Genomic DNA, 23450 nt, shown 5'->3' with positions numbered 1-23450 from the left:
GGCAGTGCCTGAGGTGGTTTGGCGATGGATGTACCTAGTGAGTGAGATAATTTACTTGTCAGCCAGAGCTGGGAACCTGCCCTGAATGGAGAGGACGCGAAGTTGACGCGAAAGTCACATGATGTATCAATTAAGAGTACCTAGGTACCTACTCCAGAAACACCGATCAACCTACGGATACACATGCACTATACCAGTTATTTTTTCAGAGAAGTTCCTCGGCGTTGTAAGATGGGTTTTGCAAGGCAAGAAAAAGAAGATAAAATCTTGAATAATTCCTAATGTCGCTTGCGTACTGTACCAGGATATTCACAGCTGAGCTATAAGATCATCCTCTTCATGCACTATCATTATTATTAGAAAGTCTAGAAAGTCTGGAAGGGAAGGACGACCCAAAGAGCAATAGTCAACTAGATATGCAAGTCAGCTTACGAGTGCAATTACTACCGACCTGTAATTACGTGCAGCTTTGGCGACGGTGCTGAGTTGTGCTCAACTCTTCTCGATCTGCAATTTTAATGCAAGGTCCGCTGCAGGCGCAAAGACAAGAATGGGAAAGACCCCTGACCCTGGATGACAGGGTCACGGGAACGAATTCTCCATCGTCGTGACGAACATCGACCCGTCAGCCAGGTCAGTCAGTCCAAGATGCTTCAGTAGTACCAAGCAGCCAATGATGGTAAGGAGATAATTATCATGAACTAGGTTTGTTTGACAAAGGTAACTACGGGCAGTGCAGGCGCTCGTTTGCCGTCGTCTTGTAACCCTTGCCTAACAAGAAACGATCTAACGCACAAGCTGCAGTAGTAGCCCGTCGAGCTGGCAGTTCTCTTGACAACGGATCAGAAGGAGAGGCTAGCAACGGGGCGGTCTGATGAATCGGGCATCGAAAAAAGTTGAAACCAAGAACTTAGAAGTTGAGATGGCCGCCCTGTGAGTCAAGCTGGGGGATATGGTCCACTTCCCACAAGGCGTTGAGCTCGCTCGATAGATGGCGCAAAATGGGGCAGCGACAGCTGGTTGTCGGGGTCAGGTGGTGCGATTGTCACAACCTGTATGAGACCTGCGGGTTGGGCCGTAAGTGCAACATTTTGGGTCAGTTCGCATGGCACTGGCATGGCATGGTGTTTTGATGGATGCCGAGGATCCATCCATTTATTTGATTGATTTATGAGCCTCCCTCCATAACTGCCTACCTTACCTATGTATGTAAACAAACATGCCCCAATTTCCAACACATGAGACCCTGCTGCAGTAACATCTACAATTCATGTCCAATACTTTACCTTGCCTGGCCTTATTAATCCATGATCAAGTTCACGCGCCCCGAGTATTACACGCATTATATCCTCAATTACAGGACCACTCGCCTACTGAGACGTACGGATACTTGTTCGCGGCTCCAGTTACCTTGACAGGGCTGCCGTCGAGTTGGCCATTCTCCCGGAATTGCGTATCATCAACAACATCCAGTTTTCCTTTGCTTTTTTCGACATTCCATATTTGCATCCCGTAAACGCCTGTTCGGGAATATTCGCTCATTACACTCTTGATTCTTTTCTTTGCCGTCAACCCTCTTTTTCATCAGTATTCTCTCCTTTTATATCATCTTTGTTTCTAGCTCATAATTACTTTACAGTCTCACTTCTCGACGACAATTGATTCAATCAACGGCTCCTTATCATCCGCCTCATCCGCTTAACGTCATCTTATCCCTTGCCGGGATTCGTCAATTTGTTCGCGTCTGGCCCTGGCTTTCTAATTCGAGAAGTTCCTGCGTCCTCCCCAGCGTCCAATGGTGTTCCACTGCTCGCTCCTATTCTCCTGACAACCGCCCCCCAGTCTGGTTCAACGCCCGCCCAGTCAACGTCTATCCAAGTTAGGGGATCTAGGGGCGTGCTACCGAACGCCTGCAGGGCTCTATTTACGACGACGGCCACTGAGCAATTGGTAGACACTCCACCAAAACCCACCCCGGCTGGCGCCATACCCCATGCGAAACTTGATACACCACTAAGCCACCCACAATCCACCTTGGACTCGCCTCTCTCCTTATTCTGATGACTGGCTTTCTCTTTCAAATCTGCGTTGCCCATCGTTGCTCGTCCGGTCTCTTCAATGATCACCGCCATCTGACACAGTTACACCATAGAGCGCTCACTACCAGAGCCGCTGTTGCTGCTGTCGCCGCTGCTAGATTGCGGCGCCTCAGAGCCCGAAGAGCTCCAGCCACTCATTTCCATTCTCAGTTACATTTCAATTTGCATAAACGCCGAAGACTGCTCGGCCTCCGTTCCCTACCTTTCAATAAGTCGAATCCCTACGAGTTAATAGGTATGGCCTCGCAACAACAAGCTATCCGTCGACGCTACTCAGTTGCCGACCGTCTGCCAGCGGATTTAGTTCTTCCCACCACTCCATCCAACTCAAATTTTGAGACAGCCCCTAATTCGACCATTTCTGCTACTGCTTCTCCCACTGTCGGTGTCGCTGCCTCTGTCAACCCTAGGTACGCTCCCGTTCGTGACCTGGCTCAGGGGTCCAAACCGAGACACCTGAATTCCTCCTCGCACAACCGCCACGGCAGCATGGCTTCAACAGCAGCAATGCCTTCCCGGCCAGCTTCAAAGGACGAGAGCGCTCCGTTCAGACGTGGCCACGCTCGTGCGAAATCTAGTGTATCCAGCATGAACCGCCAGGTCAATCGACTCTCTTTGACGCTTCCAATTGCACCCCCTACAAGCGACCCTTCCCGACCAACACCGACTTCTGCTTCCATTTCATCAGTCCCCCCGACACCAATCGAATCTGGCATTGCCACTCCTGCTGACGCAAATGAGTTCATCATCGCAATTGCTGCTCAGGAGAGACGTGTGCTCGAATTGCGCGAGGAATTGTCGCGTGCCGAAGCAGATCTAACGTTGCTCAAGAAGAAATGGACTGCACAAGAGAAGAAGGGCGACACCATCCCTCTTGAAGCATTTCGCAGTCCTATTTTATCCTCAGAAGATGATGCTGCATCTTTCCGGCGAAGTGTCGACTCAGATCGCAGGAAATTGTTACAGCAGACTCAGAACCCAGCGACTCCCAACCGAAGAAGGGTCCTCCGTGGCGGGCATACAAGAACCCTATCTCTGCTATCGCCGGCGAAACCAGACGCAGGATTCTCATTATACCAGGATCGCGATCACGAGCACGAGCAAGTGAAATTACCTTCGATAGAGCGCAGGACCGCTCAATTAACAAACCCTCATTTATCTAAGCGTGCCTCGTGGCAGCCACGTACACAACAAAACGGCCCGGTTGTTCCACAGATTGTCGAGGACTTTAAGTTGGGCCTCAGGGCTTTTGTCGAGGACATACGCCAGATTACAGTCGGGGATGAGCCAATCAATGGTCAGCCCGTTCGATCCAACAGTGTCAACGAACGTGGTGAAGCCAATCGAAACCAGGATACTGTACGACCGAATCGTCCGCTACGGCCCAAAGTGAGCACAGTATTTGAACCACCTCACAACAACTCGGATGCGAATGAGACCAAATCCTCGACCTCGGCAAGCACAGCATCGAAAAGGCCCGAACTACCTTCTCGGAGCAAAACAAAGTCCAAGAACAAGTCTTTCTCTTGGCAGCCTCTTGGATTTGATTCGATGGATGATAACGACTGGTCTAATTGGGAATCTCCGGCCTCATCTTCCAAGACGTCTCGCTGGAGTGGATCTACTATTGGCAGCGGTGGACTGGACGATATGTCTGCTACTTCAGACGAGGGAGAACCTGCGGACTCACCCTCGTAAGTCACTTGGCATTGGAACTGAGATGAATTGCAAGTGAAGATGCTGACCTGGCATAGTAAGAAGAAGTCGACCGGCTACGAAACCCCGTTGCTCTCTCCGAAGCTAGAAGAGCTTCTACCCAATATCGTCAATCAGTTCTCGCCCAGTAACATCAAACGCACCGCGACAACCCTGATGGATGAGTGGGAGAAGTCCCTTACAGACCCCAACTATCCTCATCAGACACAAAACAAGGAGAACACCACTTAGACAATCTTTGTCCTAACCTTTCGCGGCGCATCTACATTATGTTGAGCATACTTTGGAAGCGATTTGCACACATTTCTTTACATAAAAATGGCCAGGCGTACACAGTTTCGGTATCACAGACCGATATTTGATGACGAATAAAGAAAGAAAGAAGAAAGAAAGAAAAAGAGGCTCGGCTGCCCCTGACGGAGTTTGCAATTAATGGATCCCATTTCGTTGCGCGCTGTCGGCACTTTTGGAAGGGCTTGTTCGAATCTCATATTCCGAGTTATTTTGCTATTTCTGTCGACTGTATCTCTTCTTGTATGGCTTGTGTGTCGGTTTTCTGGGCGTATCGTCTGAGAATCTGTGCATATGCAATTTGGGCTTTTGGTGTTATTTAGGATTATGATAGTGAGACGACCCTCATGAGTGACGACTAGGGAACCGTCACATTCTAAGTCAATTCGTAGTTTATTCCATCTTTGAAATATTGCTCATCTTTCCATGACTTAAGCGACAAGCAACATTCTCACTTCAAGAGCTTTCGACTCGCCCACTAGCACATTCTCACTGTTGTTTAAAGATTAAGCAGCAGGGGCATTCGTGTCTCAGATTTATCGAGTCTCGGCTAGTTAGTACGCAGATCTACCATCGGACTCGTCTTCAGGAACTCCATCTATTGTTCGTTGCTGGGGCAGCCCGGAGTGGAGATGCATTCGATCTTGGACATATGACGACGTAACTACAAACGGTGGAGATTATCCGAAGTGTGAGTGATCCTGCAGTAGCAGGGCGTAAACATGAAGCTACAGAGAGCCCGTTGGGCAGCGAACTTAATAGGGACGGAGCATAGTGAGCATATGGTCAAATGTTTTGCGAGTTTGCAGTCATGATTACATATACCAATGGAGTTCGGTAAACTTGGCTGCAGCAATGCGAGTTTTCGTTCCGAGCTTGGCTAATAGCATGGGTCAGTCTGTCGACTTATTTTTGACAGAAGTATATCTTCATGGCAATTGATGAAAAAGCTCGAGCACCTTTCATCGGAGATTTTGAGCATTAAGCGAGTGCGAGCAAGCCACCACCACCGAGAGGGACTTGACTAGACCAACGTGAGTCGCGTATGTAGTATCATCGAGGCATATCGCTGCTTCTGGATCTCGCATTCGCTTCGTCAACGTATTGCTGAGACATGTTCCTTGTGACTTGTGACTTGAATAATCTGGTAGCGGCCAAACCTCCTCAGTAGAAAGACCATTCAATATGCAAACCACGCGCACTGATTCCTTGATGCGACTCTTCCAACTCTGGCACTCAATATCGAATTAGATGATAAACGACCACAAGATGGCGAAATCAGAATTCCGTTCCAAACTGGAGCCAACTTCCCGGCCTCTGACATTTGCCTCAACAGCGGGGATGCTTGTAAGTCATAAACCCTGTTTTCATACTTATTCTCAACTGATACATGATAAGTTCATGTTCAAAGACTGCTTCAAACCTCATACTACAGTAGCCATTGGATCGTTCATTCAACTTGCTCTCTGTGCTGTTCTTCCTCTGCGTTGGGCGGTCGTACCACCCTTGGCCGTCTTATTCAACTCCATTGTCACAACCATGATACAAATTTACAGCACAAAACCCAATGAGTACAATAATAATGTCGTACCAGGCCGTGCCACTGCACAACTTCCTTTCTCCAATGGGTTCTTTGGTTCAACTCCCGGAGCAAGCCCCGTTGTAGTCTTTCATCTCGGAATCCAGACCAACCACCCTCTCGGTCTCGCAGCACCAGGCATGGAGCAAATTAGCAAATACTTCATGGCTATGCATAGAGATCTTACCTCCAAACGAGACGAATATGGTATGCTGAGCTCCTCAACATGGCGCGGAGATGAAAAGAGCAGCAATAACACCCTTCTTCTGATCTACTACCTTCGTGACTTAGAGAGTCTGCACCGCTTCGCACACGACGAATTACACCGGAAGGCATGGGACTACGTCAATAAGGCTAAGCTGAAGCACGTGGGGATCTTTCACGAAACGTTTAACGTGCCGGCTCGCGAGTATGAGAATGTCTATGTTAATTGTCATCCGGTACTGATGGGCCATGCGATGGTGAAGACAACAGAAGTGGGCGACGAAGAGGAAAGGTGGATTAACTCCCTTGTCAGTGCAGATGCTCCCCTTTTGAAGACACAGTATGCAAGGATGTCCAGAGATGAGCACAGTAGTTTGAAGGACACGGAGTAGTGTAGAATCGTCCTGTCTCTTGGTTCGGAGTGTGCCCATCAAAGGGATGGAGATACTGAGTTCTGGATCATCTAATGATAAGGTTGTTTTTAACCATAAGATCTCAATGAAAAGAGGTGAATCAGCGGCATATTTACCTAAGAATCGATCGATAACCATTACTCCATGGTCTCTTTGCATCTGAGACTCAAGACTGTGTTTCCCATTGCTACGAAACGCAGCCTGAGAATGAGATTTGCTAAAAGCAAGCAACAACAAGTAACAGACGGGCATATGAGTATGAGGACTGCTCAATGGATCATCGCGGGTCCATCAACATAGGCAACGTAGTCAATAAGATTCGTGAATATAACTCTGCAGCCTGACTTAGAAGTCTGAGGCCAAGTAAAGTCCAAGGTATCCAAACTAGCAACTTCTCAACGCCGCAAAACAATACATATAACAGATAACGCCTCTCAACGCCATACCCTACTACAGAAATGTAAACGTCTAAAAGTCGATAACCAAGAATGAAACACCCCCGATGACACCGGCAAGGAAAAGGAACGTCAGAATACCTGCGCCAGCCTTATCAGCCGTCGTGATGTCCTTCATTGGAGGGGTTCCATCACTGTCGTTAATGTCCGTATTTCCACCGCCCGGGTTTCCTTTGGATGTTCCACCGGTCTTGGAGGTGACAGGCCCCTTGGCACTCTCTACCAGCGTGTACATGATGATCGAGAGGGCGTTCATCTGGGGACCAACTCCAACAGAACCATCAAAGCTACCCGTCGTCCAAGAGAAGCCACATGCTGTGCCTGCAGGCCCCTTGTAACCCTCTGTGGGTGAGCCTGTGCAGATTTTAGCGGCGGCCTGGGCACTTGTCTTGATGAGCTTCATGATCTTGTCGTTTGTTGAAGAATACAGTTGCGTGGTGGCTGCCAGCCACCGTGCAAGATATCCCTTGAAGCTCTGTTGGTCCTGACTGCACTGCTTGTGAGGTTCGCAGAATTGCTCGTAGATGATCTCATCTTTGACAAATTTGTTGAAAATATCATCGAGGAGGCCGTCTGCTCGCTTCTTCCAGCTGTCGCTCGACGTAAGGTTGTACATGACCGCGGCGCCGTGGAGGAAGATCCCTGTGTTGTAGGACCACTGTGTCTTGTCGATATCGGTACATTTCTTTCCTTTGGCATCGCCGATGTGAACACCGTCCTGAACTGCAAACTTATCGGTGATGATCCCAGAATCCTCATGCCACTTCCACAACTTCTCAGCCCAGTCCGAATAAGTGTCGTTACCTGTGTACAGCGCTAAACGAGAAGCGACATTGAAAAAGCAGCCATTGGAAATGGCGTTCTTGTAGTCGTAACCAGTATTCCACTTAAAGATCTGCCAACGCATACCGCCGTCGCAGTAGTCTGCGTCCCAGCGACTGACATACTCATTGAAGACAGCTTGAACCTGTGCGAGCCATCCGGGTGTGTCCTCAGGAGGATCTGGGAACTGATGCTCAGCTGCTGACATTGCAGCCATTGCCCAGAAGCCTTGGTCGTCGTTTCCTTCGGTCATTGTCTGGTTATCGGGCATGTAATCGCCGTCTGTGCCGGCTTGGTGAATCATGGCTTGTTTTGTGATGTTGTTATAAGAGTCGTCACCGGTGAGCCACCAATAATCAACGAGAGTACCGAACATCGCACCAGCCTCCCACCCTATTCATGGTCAATAAATGTTTATGGCTCGATTGGCACGGGAGAGTTACAGTAGTAAGGATCTGGCAAGTTTCCTGGTGTATCGCCGGTGTTGTTTCCTGTGTAGTATTTTACCAAGCCATAAGCTGCCTGGCCGGCAGCCTTCTCGATAGATTCTGCCACGATGCGTTAGTTCCGCTACTTTGTTGATGAAGATAAAATTTACTATTGTCATCCCATGTCACGTCGTAGGCATTGACAGCTGCTGCCCAGCCAAGTACCGTAGTAGTTGTTCGAAGTAATGAATGCATCTTGGCAGCTTAACCCAAAACTCGGAATACCAAGACAAAGACAAGACGGGAATAACAGATGGACTGGACCCTGCTTGATGCCAAGCTCGGCTCGTGTATCTCACTTAGAGGCGTGCGTCGCCAAGACTGAATTCAACGATATATGGTGATAGAAATATCCAACCACGAAGATGAAAGAGTGTACCCAAGTAAGTAGCGGAAGAACAACGAAAGAAAGAAAACGTCAAGGAAATTTGAATCGATCGATATGCAGAAAGAGAAGATGTCCTTCCTTCTAAAATTGGCATGGCAAGAAGGGGGATGGATGCTCGAAACACCCCAATTTTTTGCTGTGGGCATGGCCACTGCTGACATTAATTGATGTTGGACGATACGTCAGGGACTCCACTGAAAGTTGGCGTGAAGGGTCCCCTTTGGAAATGAATTTGTCCAAGGAGAGTGGGAGCACATCATGGTTCGGGCTCATCGGGGCCATACGATGTGATGGATGCTTGTGCTTGTGCTCTGAGGCGGAGCAACAACATGGATCCTACGGGAACGTGGATCGTCAGGGGGTTTACATATGTACAAAGGTGACAGTTACATAGGACTTCGAGTCTGCCACGAGAAACGGAATGCGAGAGCAACGTGAGAGAGGTACCTATGCAAGCAGACATGCAATGCGCTGCACAGTACCTGATTATGATCGTCTCCAGTGTAAGCATTGCTCCATTTGTTCCTGGGATAAATGCGGTTCCTGGAACCAGCACGATCCAATCGTTGGCTCAATCCCTTTTCTGCATGACCTGAAGAGCGGATAACAAACTATGGAGCATCTCTTTTAATTCGGCCGAGACTGAAAGAACCATCGTATCGTATGCCTACATAAGTACTGTAGGTAGTACACAGTCGATGAGGCGCGTGTTTCAGTTTCCAGGAAGGGCAATTCGATCTTTACTTAGCGAGTTAGCCAAGCCGGGATCACGGAACTCATTGTTTAATCATTTGGTTTAGGTTATTTTATTCCCGCGTTAGCGTGTGCCTTTGAAGAAATTCTAGAAATACTGTGGTAGGGATATTATACTGTGTGGAGCGGTATGTGGGAACGATGCCGGAAATTTATCCCTGCCTTAGACTAATACATACGTACCTAGGTATGTCTAACCGAGCATGCGTATGCACTGTGATTATCCTGACGCGTACACAGGATAGACAGTTTCTTTATCCATAACGCGCTTTGGTTTCCAGTCTAGCAATTGTTTCAGCCACTGGAGCTGAACTTATCTATGTACTGTCTGTAATTTAGAGCATGGAGGATGTTGCAAAGCTATGAAGAATCCCGTCTAGGCTTATTGATATTTGGACCACCAACCTAAAAGGTCTTGCGCTGAATAGGAATTAATGAGTCTGATGTTTACAAAGTACGCATTCAGCATTATGGTGTTAGAACAGAATTGCTTCACGAGATAACACTGGAAACTCACGCAGCTTCACGTTATTGACATCATTGCTTTGGATTCTGCTAGCCAATATATCATACTTACATTCTATTCCACCTTGTTCCTCAGAGACAATACACCAGTAAGTGCACAATTACGCTTCTGCTTTTGTATTACTTGTTAGCCGATTAATCACTAAGCTGCGTATTAGCAGTGGACATGCCTTGGCTGGATTGCAATGCTTTTAATTAAGCTTAGAAAAACACGGTTCAAAACCTAGGTAGTATCAAATTGTGGCGAAAATAAAGATATTACTTGAATAGGAAAGCCGCCGGTTACACGCATGTGTTTACGTGCAATGCCGCCTCTATACTGCCCCCTACTAACCATTTAGCAATAGACAATTCAGTTAAATAACTCGTTGAGCCTCTCATGTCTGTCTGAAGCCTAACAGTTGACTCAACTCCACCCCATTTCCAATCTGTACATACCGTAGGAATTGCGTGGTTCTCAACAGCTCCATCATCAACATCCCATATGCCCACCTCTTACAAGTCTCATGATTGCAGGTCAATGGCCACATGCTCATTAACAGTGGGCAGAACTTCGGTATACCTAACCCGAATACCCAATATCCATGAATGGCATCTCCCGTGACATATTCCTTACCCCGGCCTCACAGCTCCAACCCCGCTACAAACCCCGCGATTCCCCCACTTGAGCTCGGTGTTAGCTTCCATTCATCCATCCTTCATCGCTTGAATACAGCCAGCATAACCTCACTTGATTGCCACTTCCATTGTGGCGGTTATCTTGGCAGCTGGTACTTAAGAAGCTTTGAATCACCTCAGATATCAGACCCGATTGATCAATAATATTTTCTTAATTAAGAACCACTTCATCTCATCTCGATAATACCGGATGACCCTCCGTCCATTACCATGTCAGCCAAACACTTTGCCAACGATCCAACCCACCTTGTCTCCTCAGCTCTCCATAGTCTCACCCTCACCAATCCGTCACTCGCCCTAGATCCAGACTTTAAAGTCATCTATCGTCGTCCTGATTCCAATGCCAAAGCACAAGTATCCATCATCTCAGGAGGTGGCTCCGGCCATGAGCCCTCATTCGCCGGCATGGTCGGCCAAGGTATGCTCTCCGCAGCTGTAGCTGGAACCATCTTCGCATCTCCCTCTGCAGAACAAATACGTACAGCAATCACCTCTCGTGTCGATACATCAAAAGGCGTCCTGGTCACCGTAATGAACTATACCGGTGACGTCCTCAACTTTGGTATGGCTGTTGAAAAGGCCAAGGCTGCAGGGCTTGAGGTTAAGATGGTGGTTGTTGGCGACGATGTTGGTGTTGGTCGTGCAAAAGCCGGAAAAGTCGGTCGCCGTGGAATCGCAGGTACAGTTCTCGTTCACAAAATCTCAGGTGCCCTCGCAGCTCTAGGAAAGCCACTTGATCAGGTTGTCAAATATGCACAACTGACAGCAGACAACCTCGTCAGTGTGGGCGCCAGTCTCGAACATGTGCATGTTCCTGGGCGAAAGGCCGATGCAGAGGGCAGTCTTGCGGCAGACGAGGTGGAGCTGGGAATGGGTATTCACAATGAACCCGGCTCTGGCCGTGAGAAGGCTGAATTGCCTGATCTCGTAAGTAAAATGCTCAAGCAATTACTCGACACCACAGACAAGGATCGAGCTTTTGTGAACGTTGATTCCAAAGAAGTTGTTCTCATGATCAACAACCTGGGAGGAGTCAGCGTTCTTGAGCTGGGCGGCATCACTGCAGAAGTTGTGAGTCAGCTTGAGTCAAATTACAGTATCCGGCCCGTGAGAATACTCAGTGGAACTTTCATGACCAGTCTGAACGGTCTCGGCTTCAGCATTTCCCTTCTTAATGTGGTGTCTCCTGATTTCGAAGCTCCGAGCATGATTGAATTGCTTGATGCTCCCAGTGAGGTGGTTGGATGGTCCGCACCCGTTCAGGCCAGCACCTGGGAAGCCAAGAATACCAATGCAAGAACCGGCCGTGCTGGTGCTGCAGGGGATATCAAGTCTAGTGGTCTAAAAACAGACCCCAGTACCGCGCAAGAAGCACTGAAGAAAGGCCTGCAAAAAGTCATTGATGCCGAACCAGAGGTCACCCACTACGATACTATCGTCGGAGATGGTGATTGTGGAATCGGTTTGAAACGAGGCGCTGAAGGTCAGTCCGACGCATTGGGGCCCCCTGGAAAAAGCTGTTCACTGACATAATACAGCAATCCTTAAGCACATTGATGAGCAGCCCCTTACCGGCGACGTTGTCGTGGATCTCTCATCAATCGTAACAATCGTGGAAACAGCCATGGATGGAACCTCTGGAGCTCTATATGCCATCTTCCTCAACGCCCTGGTTCATGCTCTTCGTGAGCTGTCACCCGGCACAGCCTCGCCCGAAATCTGGGCCAAGGCCCTCAAACTGAGTAGCGATGCTTTGGCTAAGTACACGCCTGCTCGCCCTGGAGATCGGACGTTGGTCGACGCCCTTCATCCTTTCGTGGAAGCTCTTAACCAGACAGGAGATGTCAAGAAGGCAGCTAGCGCAGCACTGGAGGGGGCTAACAAGACCAAGGGTATGCAAGCCAGCCTGGGTCGGACAGTCTATATCGGAGGCAGTGGCTATCAGGAGGTTCCCGATCCTGGAGCCTGGGGGTTGGCCAGCTTCTTCCTGGGCTTGAGCAGTTAAGCAGTCTTATGACCTCTGCTTCTGTCTCAAGGTCGAAGACGGAAATGTAAGCCAGTAAAGCCGAGGGAAACGGCAGTGTGCAAATATTTATAACACGTGTAATGAACAGAGTATGGTATGGGGAAATCAACATGTTTTCAACGCCTATGTAGTCCCTGTGAGTCTTGCCCGTAAGACATACAAACATCCCATTCTTAGATTCGAGCTCTCGCCGCCCCAAAATCATGACGGTAGTGAATTATTAGCTGAGAAGAACCAAAATGACGCTATCGCCTCGTAGGAACCTAGAGTAAAGTCAGTACCCATTTTCGACGCTCCTGTCACCGCTCATTGACAAGTTGTTGTGTTGTTGACGTACATCTTGCTGATGAATCTATCCTTGTTCACCGGGCGGCCCTTCTTCCCGTTTGCTAGCCGAGGGGTCTCTGTCCACATCTCCTTTACATTCTCCAGCACCATATTGCAATGGCGATCGAAGGCTTTGACACGCGCAAGGAGCTTGCGGTTGTTGCGGATGGAGATGAGCACTTGCACGTGCGATCGAACGGCAGTCTGAAGGATAGATAGAGGGCCGGCAGAGAACTCGTGTTCTTCTAGCTGGGCAATCTCGTACTCACTAAATGATGATGTGTTAGCAATCGAGGACTTGTCGCGGGGCTGGACGAAGAGGAAGAGATGCCTGTCACATACGTGAGTTCATTGCGCGACTTGCTGAGAAGCTCCCTAGTCAGTCTGTTAGTACTATGGAACTGAAAAGTAGGACTTGTTGCGACATACTGAATCTTGGGGTCCGTCGACATCTTGGATATATTCTGATAGTTTGGGATGTTGGAGATGCGCGCGCAAGGCTGAAGCCCAGATAGGTCAAAAAGTTGACCACGACTTGAGCACGTGTCTGATTGGCTGGTGGTACCGACCCACCTTTCGAGCTTCATGAGATGTCACGTGACGATAGTAGACAGTAATCCCTCCACCAAAAATGTGGCTGCTAACCTTGGTATGGGTTTTTGGGCTACTCGGCGGCTTGTTGCGGACGGTTGAAAAAGCATTGCCGCGGACCTCGGACAAGACTCCAAAACCATCTTATACCCCCTCTTCCTTCACCTCGATGCGCATGTCAATCGCATGTGCGCATCGCTAATTCTTCTTCTCATACAATGTCATTTCGAACTTTGACAGTCCGAGCTTGTGCCTCAGCTAATGTTGCAAACCGGAGCTCACCAAGAATCTTCAATATGGTCCAGCAATCAAAGATTCTGAGCTCCTCGCTCGGTGCACGACAGGTGAACACAATTATCTGGATTTTTTATTGCCATTGATTCTAATTTAATGCCGTAGCTTTCATCCGAAGCCACCAACATCCGAGAAAAGCGAGGCGATAGTTCAAATGATGTAGTTTTCGAGAGCAAGTATGGCCTACGAACCGTCATGCTCAACCGGCCAAAGAAGCTCAACTCACTCGATGCCTCGATGATCCGAAAGATTGTGCCCCGACTAATCGAATGGGAAAAGTCCGATCTCGCCAATGTTGTCGTTATGAAGGGTGCTGGCGAAAAGGCCCTCTGCGCTGGAGGTGACGTTACTGCGCTCGCCCACCTCAACTCGGAGAGTGAGGACGGTTGGCAGAAATCAGCACAATACTTTGCCCTCGAATATAAGCTGGACCACTACATTGCGACATACAAGAAGCCCTATATCGCTTTCATGGATGGTATCACTATGGGAGGTGGTGTTGGTTTGAGTGCCCATGCTCCTTTCAGAATCGCGACCGAGAAGACCGTCTTTGCCATGCCCGAGACTACAATTGGATTCTTCCCCGATGTCGGCGCTTCATTCTTCCTTCCTCGAATGAACGGATCTGTCGGGACTTTCCTTGCGCTTACCAGCGAGCGACTCACTGGCCCCAACGTCTTCTACTCGGGCATTGCCACCCACTACCTGCATTCAACCAGCTTGCCTGATCTAGAGGCACGTCTAGCCGAACTGCGGTTCCGGGACAGCGACGGTTTGCCTGAACGACTGGCACTCATCAACCAAACTCTTGAGGAATTCTGTACCGGTCTTCCATATGACCAGCCCATAACCTTGAGCGGCGAGATTCGCAAGGCAATCGACCGATGCTTTAACAAGCACACCATCAGTGAGATCATTGCTGCCTTGCAGGCTGAGCGGGGTCCAACTGAGGAGTGGGCGCAGAAGCAGCTCAAGACTCTACACAAGCGATCACCTACAGCTGTGCATGTGGCTCTTCGCCAGATGCGTGTGGGTGGTGAGTGGGACATCGCTCAAACATTTAAGAGGGAGCACCAGATTGCGACCAAGTTCATGCAGCATCCCGACTTCACCGAGGGTGTATCAGCGCTGCTCATCCGAAAGGAGGCGCCCAAGTGGCAGCCTGAGTCTCTCGAGGCCATTGGGGGCACAAACGTGGCCAAGCCCTTCTTTGAGTACGACTCCAATAATGAACTAGCCCTGTTCACCGATCGCACATTCAAGGAATATCCTCACCGGGAACTTGGTGTGCCATCCGAGAAAGAGATCGAGCAGATTCTGTCAAGGGGTACATATACCCAAGAGCAGCTGGCCAACAAAATTGTGTCGTCGCGCAACGGTCGCCAAGGCATCGCTGAGGTCGCCAGAGAGATTATCGCCCGCAAGACGGCAGTGGATGACCAAGGCAAGGCAGTTTGGATGGCGGATGAGTCGCTCCCTGGAAGCCGACTTTAACTCCTCACATGCTACCGATGCTTGAATAATAAAATGTAAAAATAGATGCCACTACGAGATGTAAATCATGTAGTGCGTGTGCTGATAGATGAATTGCGATGATATCAAGCGATAAGAGAAATGTGCTTCAAAATAGATGATGCTTTTTCCCTCCCACATGGGGTCACATTCATGAAGTCTAGAATGATCACGGCGAAGGTGGCGAACACGAGGCTTGAAGTGGGGTTGGGATGGAAAACAACAAGAATCATTCTGGCGAGAGATAAAACCTTGGCTGAAAAGTCTCATTCTGTAGCGACTTTGTTGAGGGACATGATCAGTGACCAAAGAGGGGCAGATGCAGGTAGGTAGTGGATGGTAAGATGGGGCGGGTATGTAAGCCGAAGAAGAAACACCAACTCATAATTTTTAGGCATGGCTAATAAAAGGATGGATAGATACAGATAGGAGAGAGAGAAACAAACGAAATGCGGAGATAAGGGAACAGGACCAGCAAGACGACCCAGTTGGCAAACTATCTCATGTAGGCAGGCACCCGGTAGAGTCTATTAGATGACCTCAGGCAGAGGGCAAGAGTATATAAGGGACGGTGTCCCGCCGCAAGAAGAGCCTCGAAAGAAAGACGAGACATCTCCGTCTTTCTCTGGCTCATTTCTACCCATTTTCCCGTCATCGAAGCAAGTCGGCAGTTACTAGGTTGGCCATAGCAAAACAGCCAGCGAAAAGGCTCAGGTTCACAACCAACTAGAAAGATACGTACCGTTTCAAAAGTACGACGACTTACCATTGACACAGGCGAACAAAGGTTTCGCTTCAGATAGCAAGGCACGTGAGTTCTGCACCAACTTGAACCAAGCTGCATTATCCGGCCCCACTAAACAGCTCCGTGTCGGAAGAGGTGGATCACGCACCGGCGAACCCTACCACCGCCCGGGCGGCGCGTCTAGAAGTCAAAGAATGCGCTAACTCACGTCACCGATGCAGGCACTAAAAGGGTAATTGACAGGGGTTATTGGCTCATCAACCACTGGAGTGACACGGCGACCCTCCATCTTTTCTTCAGTTTCATTCAAGCGGAACACGCCTTTGAAGCTGCATCACAACACACTCAAAGCATCTGTGACTTTTTTATTATTGATACTTCAAACTTGGGGTTTGGTTCGAGCTCTTCTTTTCTCTTATTGACCACAGTCCCGTCACTATATTTTCACCCTTTGTCACTATTTTCTCTATTTCCTGGTTGTCTAGCCAGCGCGCAAAACTATCGGCACGCACTTTAACTCGATCCACCTGCGCTCCACGACGCGATTTTGGCGGGTTAGAGCGCGTCACGAACATGACGCCCGCCTCCCGAATTTGATATCACGTCCCGGCCAACGAGCTCAAACATTAAACCTCCCCACTACTATTTCCTACGCATCGTTGAAATACCCACTGCCAAACTTCACCTCTTGACCTTTTACTTATTACTTCTCGGCCGTCGCTGCCTTGTCTCTACTTACATGATATACACCCACCATATACAACGACGACAGAATTCACGACTGATTCTTTAACCGCCATCTCTGACCTCCCCCCTGAGGGGACTAACCGCCATGGCTTCACCAATCCCCAATCCTGTTCAAGGCGGCTGGAATCACAACGGTCAGACGATGCAACAGAACGTGGAAACAAATGAAGCAGGCGTCCAAGTGAGGCCTATGGGCCGTATGCGAAATCAATGCGTCTGGTAGTTACCTTGCTAACTTGATATACAGTCAAGGTGCATTATACATTTGACAAGGAGGCCAAAATCAATTGCCTTGCTCGTTCAACACAAACCCTCTTCGTTCAAACAATTCCTCTCGATGAACAAAACTCTATTGGCATTGTCGACTTGAGAGCGTGTCTACATGCAATCACCGAATGCAGCCCGGAACTCGGAAACCAAGATAGTGAGGGCGACTACACTATTTACGCACTCGATTATTCAGAACCAGACACCCCCTTAGTTGGACAAGGCATGCTATCATGGGCACTCGATTCGATGCGTGGTGGTGAATGGCTCTCTCAGTCGCCCAAAATGGTAACTGGGCGTGTCACCAAGAACTTGCTTGCCGTCTTTGGAGGGGGAAACCGCGAGACAATCGAAGTCAAGCTCAAGTTCACTGTCGGCTCGAGGCTTCAAAGGCGAGAACCAAATGTTGACATGCCACCCGTTGAGATACCACCTCACCCTACGCAACCCACGCCTTTACAACCCGCTCCACTGCAGCCTGCCTCTCTGCCACCCTCCCGCTCTGCTGAAATGGCCGTAGCTTCTGGTGCCGCTGAATGGAGCTCTTTCATCCAGGCCAACCCTCATATCGGACACACAGCACATGTGTCTCGAGTGGCATCACCTGCGCTTTCTCAAGGCGCACCGCCTCCTGTCACAACTGAACGACGAGATTCGATAGGTCCCGCGATTAGTCAAGCCAACTCAGGATCGGATGTCCAACGCATAGCACCCATGCCCGTCCCTCCGTCAACGACCGCTGCTTCGACGTCAAGACCCTCTAGCAGAAGCTCCCGCAACAGGAAGCCGCCGACAGGGCGGCCTCGCGGTAGACCGCGAAAGAAGCCTGCCGAAGGAAACACTTCAGGGTACGAAGACGGCACCGAAGGCGAGGATGGCGGCTCAATGCCAGTAAAGAAAAGAGCCAGGCCGATGAAGGTCGAAAAGGCTACTCCTAACCCCTTCACTTCAGGCCCGGAATCTCTACGTGTCACTGCTAGTACCGCTGGTTCTCTTCGAAATTTCCGTCCTGTTAATGCAAACAATGAGGCAGTCGCTGGGAATCATCTACAGGAAGTTCCACGGGCTCCTACTCCCGTTCCCGAGGGAGGACCCCTGAACGGCCCGGCCCAGCCTGGCCCCAAAGGCAACAAGCCTCGGAGGGAATCCTCGATGCGCAAGGAGCTGGGTGCTACTCTGAGCAGTCAAATACCCCCGAGACCCCTTCGTGCCTTGTCTCCGAGTCAAGAGGATGGCCGTTCTCCAGAATCGCCTGTCGAAACTCCTGCCTTTTCAGAGGATAGCCCGCAGGACATACGGTCTTCCCCCCCTATGCCACGAACAGAATCTTTCATGCGGTCAAGTCCTCCTTCCAGTCCTGTTTTGCCACCAATGCCCTCCCTACCACGACAAATGTCGAGCTTTGCGGAGAATGAAACAGACGACTTGTTGGATGAGCCTGTCTTGGCAACTGCCAAAGAGGGCCAGACTTATAGCCAGCCTAAGACACAGAAAGTAATGGAAGACGTGGATAATACCGGAATTCCAACTCAAGTGTTCAGGATCGAAGATGGGCCAGAAGGCCAAGGGCTCGTCCATATCCAGAACTTCAACACCCCTTACCCAACCTCAACTCCTGCTGGTCCCCCTCCATCAGAACCCGTTACCGCGAAGAAAGTTGCCATCCCTAGATTAGTTCGAAATTCTTCTCAGAAACGACCTGCAAGCTCAAAACCACAACCACGGAGCTATGCACCAACACCTCCTCCTACGACAGATGCTCCAGAAAAGGATAGCCCAGTCCCTACCACTGCATCCTTGCTGCCTGATTCTACTCAGCCGCAGGGCAACCAAGCTATAGAGGCAATGGAAGAAGATGCCCTCTTTGAATTAGTGCGCGCAGTCTCTAGTTCCTCTGAGCCTAATGCTTCAATTTCAACTAACCAATCTACTGAAGGATCTCTACCTACTTCAAAATCAAGTACTCGTGCCATCGCACCAAAGCCCCGCCCCTCGCGACCACTCGGCAGATCACAATCCGCAGGAGTTCTAGCTTTGCCATCTGTACCGGCAAGCGAGCCAGCCGGGCCATCTTCTCTATCACAGTCTGTCCTTGCGGAACCGCCCCGTGCTTCTACAGATACCACAACTTGTCTTCGTCGTTCCAAATCGGTCAGCGTTCCCAAACCGATTGCTGCCAGTGACCCTTTGGGACCGCCTGAGACATATTTGATTACAAACACTCTACCTACTCTGTCAGAGGCTATCTTTCCGCAGAGCGATTTTCCTCCTATGCCCTCGTCCCCGCCCTATAAGTCCAACAAGAACCAAATCAAGAAGGACTCCATTAAACAGAGGCTAGAATCTGCAATCGCAGCTGGCGAGATGCCTCCGTTCTGCACTAACTGCGGTGCCATTGAGACCCCGACCTGGCGCAAGATTTGGGTTCAGGAACATGACGGAGCACCAGAGAACGTGGAGTACTCAGAGAAGCCTGGCCGGGTTACTGCCATTGAGATTCTGAAACGGGATAAGGACAAGAACCCTCTGTCCCATCGTCTTATCAAGAAAACGCTTGGTTTTGGTGATGATCGAAATGACTGGTCAGAGAAACTGCTCTGCAATCCCTGCGGTATATGGATGTCTAAATATCACAACCACCGCCCACAGGATAAGTGGGATAATGGGCTTCTGGGCCAGAGTCGAAAGAAGCGGGGATCTGCTGGCCCTGAGTCGCAGGCAAAACGTGCCCGTACTAAGAGTTCTTCGGCGCCCCATCCTCCGTCAGAAGCCTTCCCAGTCACAGACTCCGTTGGACCGGTCGAGCGTTCATCCCCTAAGCAAGCTGATGTTATCTCTATGGGATCACGAGTTGATGAAGATGCAGCCATGCAGAATGTCTTTCATTTACTGGCGGCTGATGGGCATCATACTAAAAGCATGACCCAGTCAGTACCAGGCTCTTCCCATTCCCGGGCTTCCAGAGGTACCGGGACTGCTGACAGTCCCATCGAGATGGACCTTGATGATGAGTTGGGAAGCACTCGACGCCTGCTCTTCCCCTCACCCCGTAAGGAGGGTACACCGAAGACCTTGGGAGAGATCGATGCCAACATGACTAAGACAGCGGATTGTCGGCAAAACAAGGAAATCTGTGGAAAGGAGAATGCAGTTTGCGGTGCTCAGAACGAAGATCTCATCATGGATGATGATATAGAGGCGCTGTTTAACAGCCCAGTTCGTCCTTCAACGCCGCCGCCCAAATCCAAGGCGGATGCTGACTCGGCTCTCTTCAAAACCCCGACACGTCCTACACCCAGCCATCGACCTATCACACGCAGTGTCTCGCGATCTCTTCGATCAGTGAGAGATTTGTTGTCTCCTAGCCAACAGGCGCTTCTGCAAAGAACGCCGACCAGAAGTCCTCCGAGCGTTAGGCGCAGCCCACGACTGAATCTGGAGAGCAAGCTGGAGAGCGTTCTCGATACCCCCCTGAGCCGAACCATAACGCAGTTGCTCTCTGAGCCAAACTTTGACTTAGCGAGTAGCAATTTGGATTTTTCCACGCTCCCATTACTAGACACAGACCCTGCCAGTCTAGGTGACTTTGGCAGTTTTCTCAGCACCGACGGCATTGCGCCAAGTTCTTCCCCTAAAGATGGTAATGTGAACTTCACCTACAGCGGTTCAGATAATGTCTGGGCTGAATGGGGCGGTATTGAACACAAAAGTACTGTCCAGGAGAAGGAGAAGTAAAGAATGGTTGTAGACATTGTTTTGCTTCGAATGCTTGTTTTTTTGAGTTGTTTTTTTACAGCACTGTTAGTCAACAGGTCCATGAAGAGCACGACGGTACGAATAGCTAGGTTGATTTTTCTGGGACAGGCGAATGCCAAGTAGACGGCGTTGGGACAATTACACGAAAGTAACGGCGCTTACTTATTCACAGCGGATACGATACCTTGATAGTGGCTGAGAAATGCCTGTTTGAGAAGCAAATTGCGGGCACAAGAAAGCAATGACTGATTAATTAAATACAATTTTGATAAATCCCGATACATCTGCATTGACTGTCTGTATCTTATTGTGAATAGTCCGTGGTTAATCGTTCTAATCATAATAACTATGGCCGTCCATTTTACCAGTATAAAAAATTGACCGTGTGTACAATTGGTAGCACTGTACCATTAGTTTCTGACCACTTAACGCGGTCTGGAAGTTAGTTACCTATGATACGACGCGTCTGATCGCGCCCACATCTAGACCCCTCCAGACGTTTTGACCTTCACCAATGCCATCTTTTTAATCCATATACGACCTTTGTCTTTGCCAGAAATCTCGGTTTGCTACGAACAACTCTGGTCGAGGTTCATTATCGCCGATGATGGCGGACGAAATTGAAAGCCGGTTCTCCCCCAATAAGCCGCTTGAGCCTGATGTCTTCAGCGAACTAGAATCCATTATGCGCCTTCATGGCCTCTCGGCCGAAGATCTCTTTTTCAAGTGGGAGTCGTACTGTATAAAACTGGATCTTGATGCTCAGGCCCTAAGTCTCGAACTTCTTAGGAACCTCAAGCAGAGCATCCAAGATGAGCTCGAAAACAGCCATCGAAAAGTCCAGGTCAAGACCGAGAGAAAGGTCGCCAATACACCGAGAGGCACAGCGAAGGGCGGCGATGTTTTTGGGATGTTAGATGGGCTTGTTCCCAGCACTCCAGCGTCGGGGGCAAAGCTGAATAGGGGTGCTGCGAGTGGCAGTGCTGTTAAGAGAAAGACGGAGACGCCTAAAGGGTTGATGAGCTCGCCAGCGACAGGTATGAGCGAGCAGCTCAAGTCATTGAATGGACTACCGTATGTTACTTCGTCTCACTAACTGCCTCCGCCTTGCTAACATTATCCAGGCCCACATCATTCAGTGATCGAGCAAATCCAGGAGAGACTGTTGAAATTCTCAACGATCGCCTCAATGCCGCCGAACCACCGATTGCACCCTTTGCCGAGCCTCGAGTAAAGCTCACAGCCGCCTCAGATCAAAAGAAGCTGGGATACAAGCCATTGGCCATGAAACTCTCCGAGGCCAGCGAAATCCTCGACGACCGGATCGATAACTTCATGGCTCTTATACAGCAACATCATAAGATCGATGAGAACGAGTTCGGCAGTGCCGCTGCGCAAAGTACAACTGAGGTCGTTGCTGTTGGCCGCATCGCTTCTGACTCCTCAGAAGGAAAACTAAATGCGGCGTCACTGGTACTGGAAACCTCCAGACGAACAGGAATGGGCCTGCGGGTACCCCTAAAAATGGACAACATCCGCTCATGGAGCTTTTTCCCTGGCCAAATCGTAGGTTTCCGGGGTGCCAACGCCTCAGGAAATGAATTTGTCGTGAAGGAGGTTCTCGAGGTCCCTCTACTTCCCAGTGCTGCCTCTTCGCCCTCCGCACTCGAGGGGCATCGTGAGAGGTTCCGTGGTGGCCCTGATGCTATGGACGAAGATTCAGAACCTGCACCTCTGAGCATTCTCTACGCCTCTGGTCCTTACACTGCTGACGATAATCTCGATTTTGAGCCACTTCATGCGCTGTGCAGTCAAGCAGGGGATACTTATGCAGATGCGCTTGTCCTTACAGGACCGTTCCTCGATATCGACCATCCCCTTATTGCCACGGGAGATTTCGATCTTCCAGAAGAGGCAAACTTTGACCCCGATACAGCTACTATGGCAACAGTATTTAAATACCTTGTTGCTCCCGCTTTTAACCGCCTTGCAGCCTCCAACCCGCAGATCACCATCATCCTTGTCCCGTCCGTCCGCGACGTATTGTCAAAACATGTCTCGTGGCCTCAAGACTCGATTCCTCGCAAGGAACTCGGCCTTCCCAAAATGGTCCGCATTGTCACAAACCCTATGACACTTTCGATCAACGAACTTGTCCTTGGTGTCTCATCGCAGGATATCCTGTCCCAGCTCCGCTCGGAAGAGGTTGTGTCTCGTGGTGGTGGACAACCTGGAACTGATCTAATGAGTCGGTTGTGTCGGTACCTAGTTGAGCAGCGACATTACTTCCCGCTGTTTCCTCCTACAGATCGCTCTAGGCTACCTAAAACTGGCACGGAAGATGGTTTGGCTACTGGGGCTGGTTTAGACTTGAGCTATCTTGAACTAGGAGAGATGGTGAATGTCAGGCCAGATGTCATGGTTGTACCTAGTTTGCTACCTCCATTTGCAAAAGTTCGTCTCTTAGCTCCTTTTTTGTCTTCATCCTTACTAACTGAACCTCAGGTCGTCGAGAGTGTCCTCCTTATCAATCCTGGCTACCTTTCTAAGCGCCGCGGCGCAGGTACCTATGCACGAATGACATTATATCCTCCCCCAGTATCAAATGGAAGCGGCGAAGACATGATGGGCCATCAAATATACGATCGTGCTCGCGTAGAGATTGTCAGAATATAGAGCATAGCTGGGTGCGAGTCTAGGGCTGCACGTAATCTCACGAGACACGTAAAAGAAAAAAAGAAGCTAAATGCAAGGCATATACCATGGTTGTTTGG

The 23450-nt window shown here is 49.6% G+C and overlaps 8 protein-coding genes across 8 annotated transcripts; 6 read left to right on the top strand and 2 right to left on the bottom strand.

Moving 5' to 3' along the window:
- Nucleotides 1-2336: 2336 nt before the first annotated feature.
- FPRO_04602 (uncharacterized protein) lies at nucleotides 2337-4046 on the top strand (the record flags this gene model as incomplete). Its single annotated transcript, XM_031230130.1, has 2 exons — nucleotides 2337-3793; nucleotides 3854-4046. 2 exons carry the CDS (start codon nucleotides 2337-2339, stop codon nucleotides 4044-4046), a joined length of 1650 nt encoding a protein of 549 aa, XP_031080298.1.
- Nucleotides 4047-5375: 1329 nt separating this feature from the next.
- Nucleotides 5376-6281, top strand: FPRO_04601 (uncharacterized protein; the record flags this gene model as incomplete). The annotated part of the gene is made up of 2 exons (XM_031230129.1): nucleotides 5376-5453; nucleotides 5505-6281. The coding sequence occupies 2 exons, from the start codon at nucleotides 5376-5378 to the stop codon at nucleotides 6279-6281; spliced, it is 855 nt and encodes a 284-aa protein (XP_031080297.1).
- A 489-nt stretch (nucleotides 6282-6770) lies between these two features.
- Nucleotides 6771-8262, bottom strand: FPRO_04600 (putative DFG5 protein; the record flags this gene model as incomplete). The annotated part of the gene is made up of 3 exons (XM_031230128.1): nucleotides 6771-7972; nucleotides 8023-8127; nucleotides 8178-8262. 3 exons carry the CDS (start codon nucleotides 8260-8262, stop codon nucleotides 6771-6773), a joined length of 1392 nt encoding a protein of 463 aa, XP_031080296.1.
- Nucleotides 8263-10621: 2359 nt separating this feature from the next.
- Nucleotides 10622-12416, top strand: FPRO_04599 (putative glycerone kinase isoform; the record flags this gene model as incomplete). Its single annotated transcript, XM_031230126.1, has 2 exons — nucleotides 10622-11894; nucleotides 11950-12416. 2 exons carry the CDS (start codon nucleotides 10622-10624, stop codon nucleotides 12414-12416), a joined length of 1740 nt encoding a protein of 579 aa, XP_031080295.1.
- Nucleotides 12417-12657: 241 nt separating this feature from the next.
- FPRO_04598 (putative small nuclear ribonucleoprotein chain D2) lies at nucleotides 12658-13216 on the bottom strand (the record flags this gene model as incomplete). The annotated part of the gene is made up of 4 exons (XM_031230125.1): nucleotides 12658-12700; nucleotides 12775-13032; nucleotides 13107-13139; nucleotides 13194-13216. The coding sequence occupies 4 exons, from the start codon at nucleotides 13214-13216 to the stop codon at nucleotides 12658-12660; spliced, it is 357 nt and encodes a 118-aa protein (XP_031080294.1).
- A 435-nt stretch (nucleotides 13217-13651) lies between these two features.
- FPRO_04597 (uncharacterized protein) lies at nucleotides 13652-15143 on the top strand (the record flags this gene model as incomplete). Its single annotated transcript, XM_031230124.1, has 2 exons — nucleotides 13652-13699; nucleotides 13755-15143. 2 exons carry the CDS (start codon nucleotides 13652-13654, stop codon nucleotides 15141-15143), a joined length of 1437 nt encoding a protein of 478 aa, XP_031080293.1.
- A 1595-nt stretch (nucleotides 15144-16738) lies between these two features.
- FPRO_04596 (uncharacterized protein) lies at nucleotides 16739-20655 on the top strand (the record flags this gene model as incomplete). Its single annotated transcript, XM_031230123.1, has 3 exons — nucleotides 16739-16850; nucleotides 16901-18218; nucleotides 18276-20655. The coding sequence occupies 3 exons, from the start codon at nucleotides 16739-16741 to the stop codon at nucleotides 20653-20655; spliced, it is 3810 nt and encodes a 1269-aa protein (XP_031080292.1).
- Nucleotides 20656-21283: 628 nt separating this feature from the next.
- On the top strand, nucleotides 21284-23352 carry FPRO_04595 (uncharacterized protein; the record flags this gene model as incomplete). Its single annotated transcript, XM_031230122.1, has 3 exons — nucleotides 21284-21750; nucleotides 21801-23130; nucleotides 23182-23352. The coding sequence occupies 3 exons, from the start codon at nucleotides 21284-21286 to the stop codon at nucleotides 23350-23352; spliced, it is 1968 nt and encodes a 655-aa protein (XP_031080291.1).
- Nucleotides 23353-23450: the final 98 nt, after the last annotated feature.

Source organism: Fusarium proliferatum (assembly GCF_900067095.1).
Source record: "Fusarium proliferatum ET1 genome assembly, contig: FPRO_scaffold004, whole genome shotgun sequence".
NCBI classification, from domain to species: domain Eukaryota; kingdom Fungi; phylum Ascomycota; class Sordariomycetes; order Hypocreales; family Nectriaceae; genus Fusarium; species Fusarium proliferatum.
Note: the sequence above shows the minus strand (reverse complement) of the source record. Positions and strands in the feature narration are given on the sequence as shown.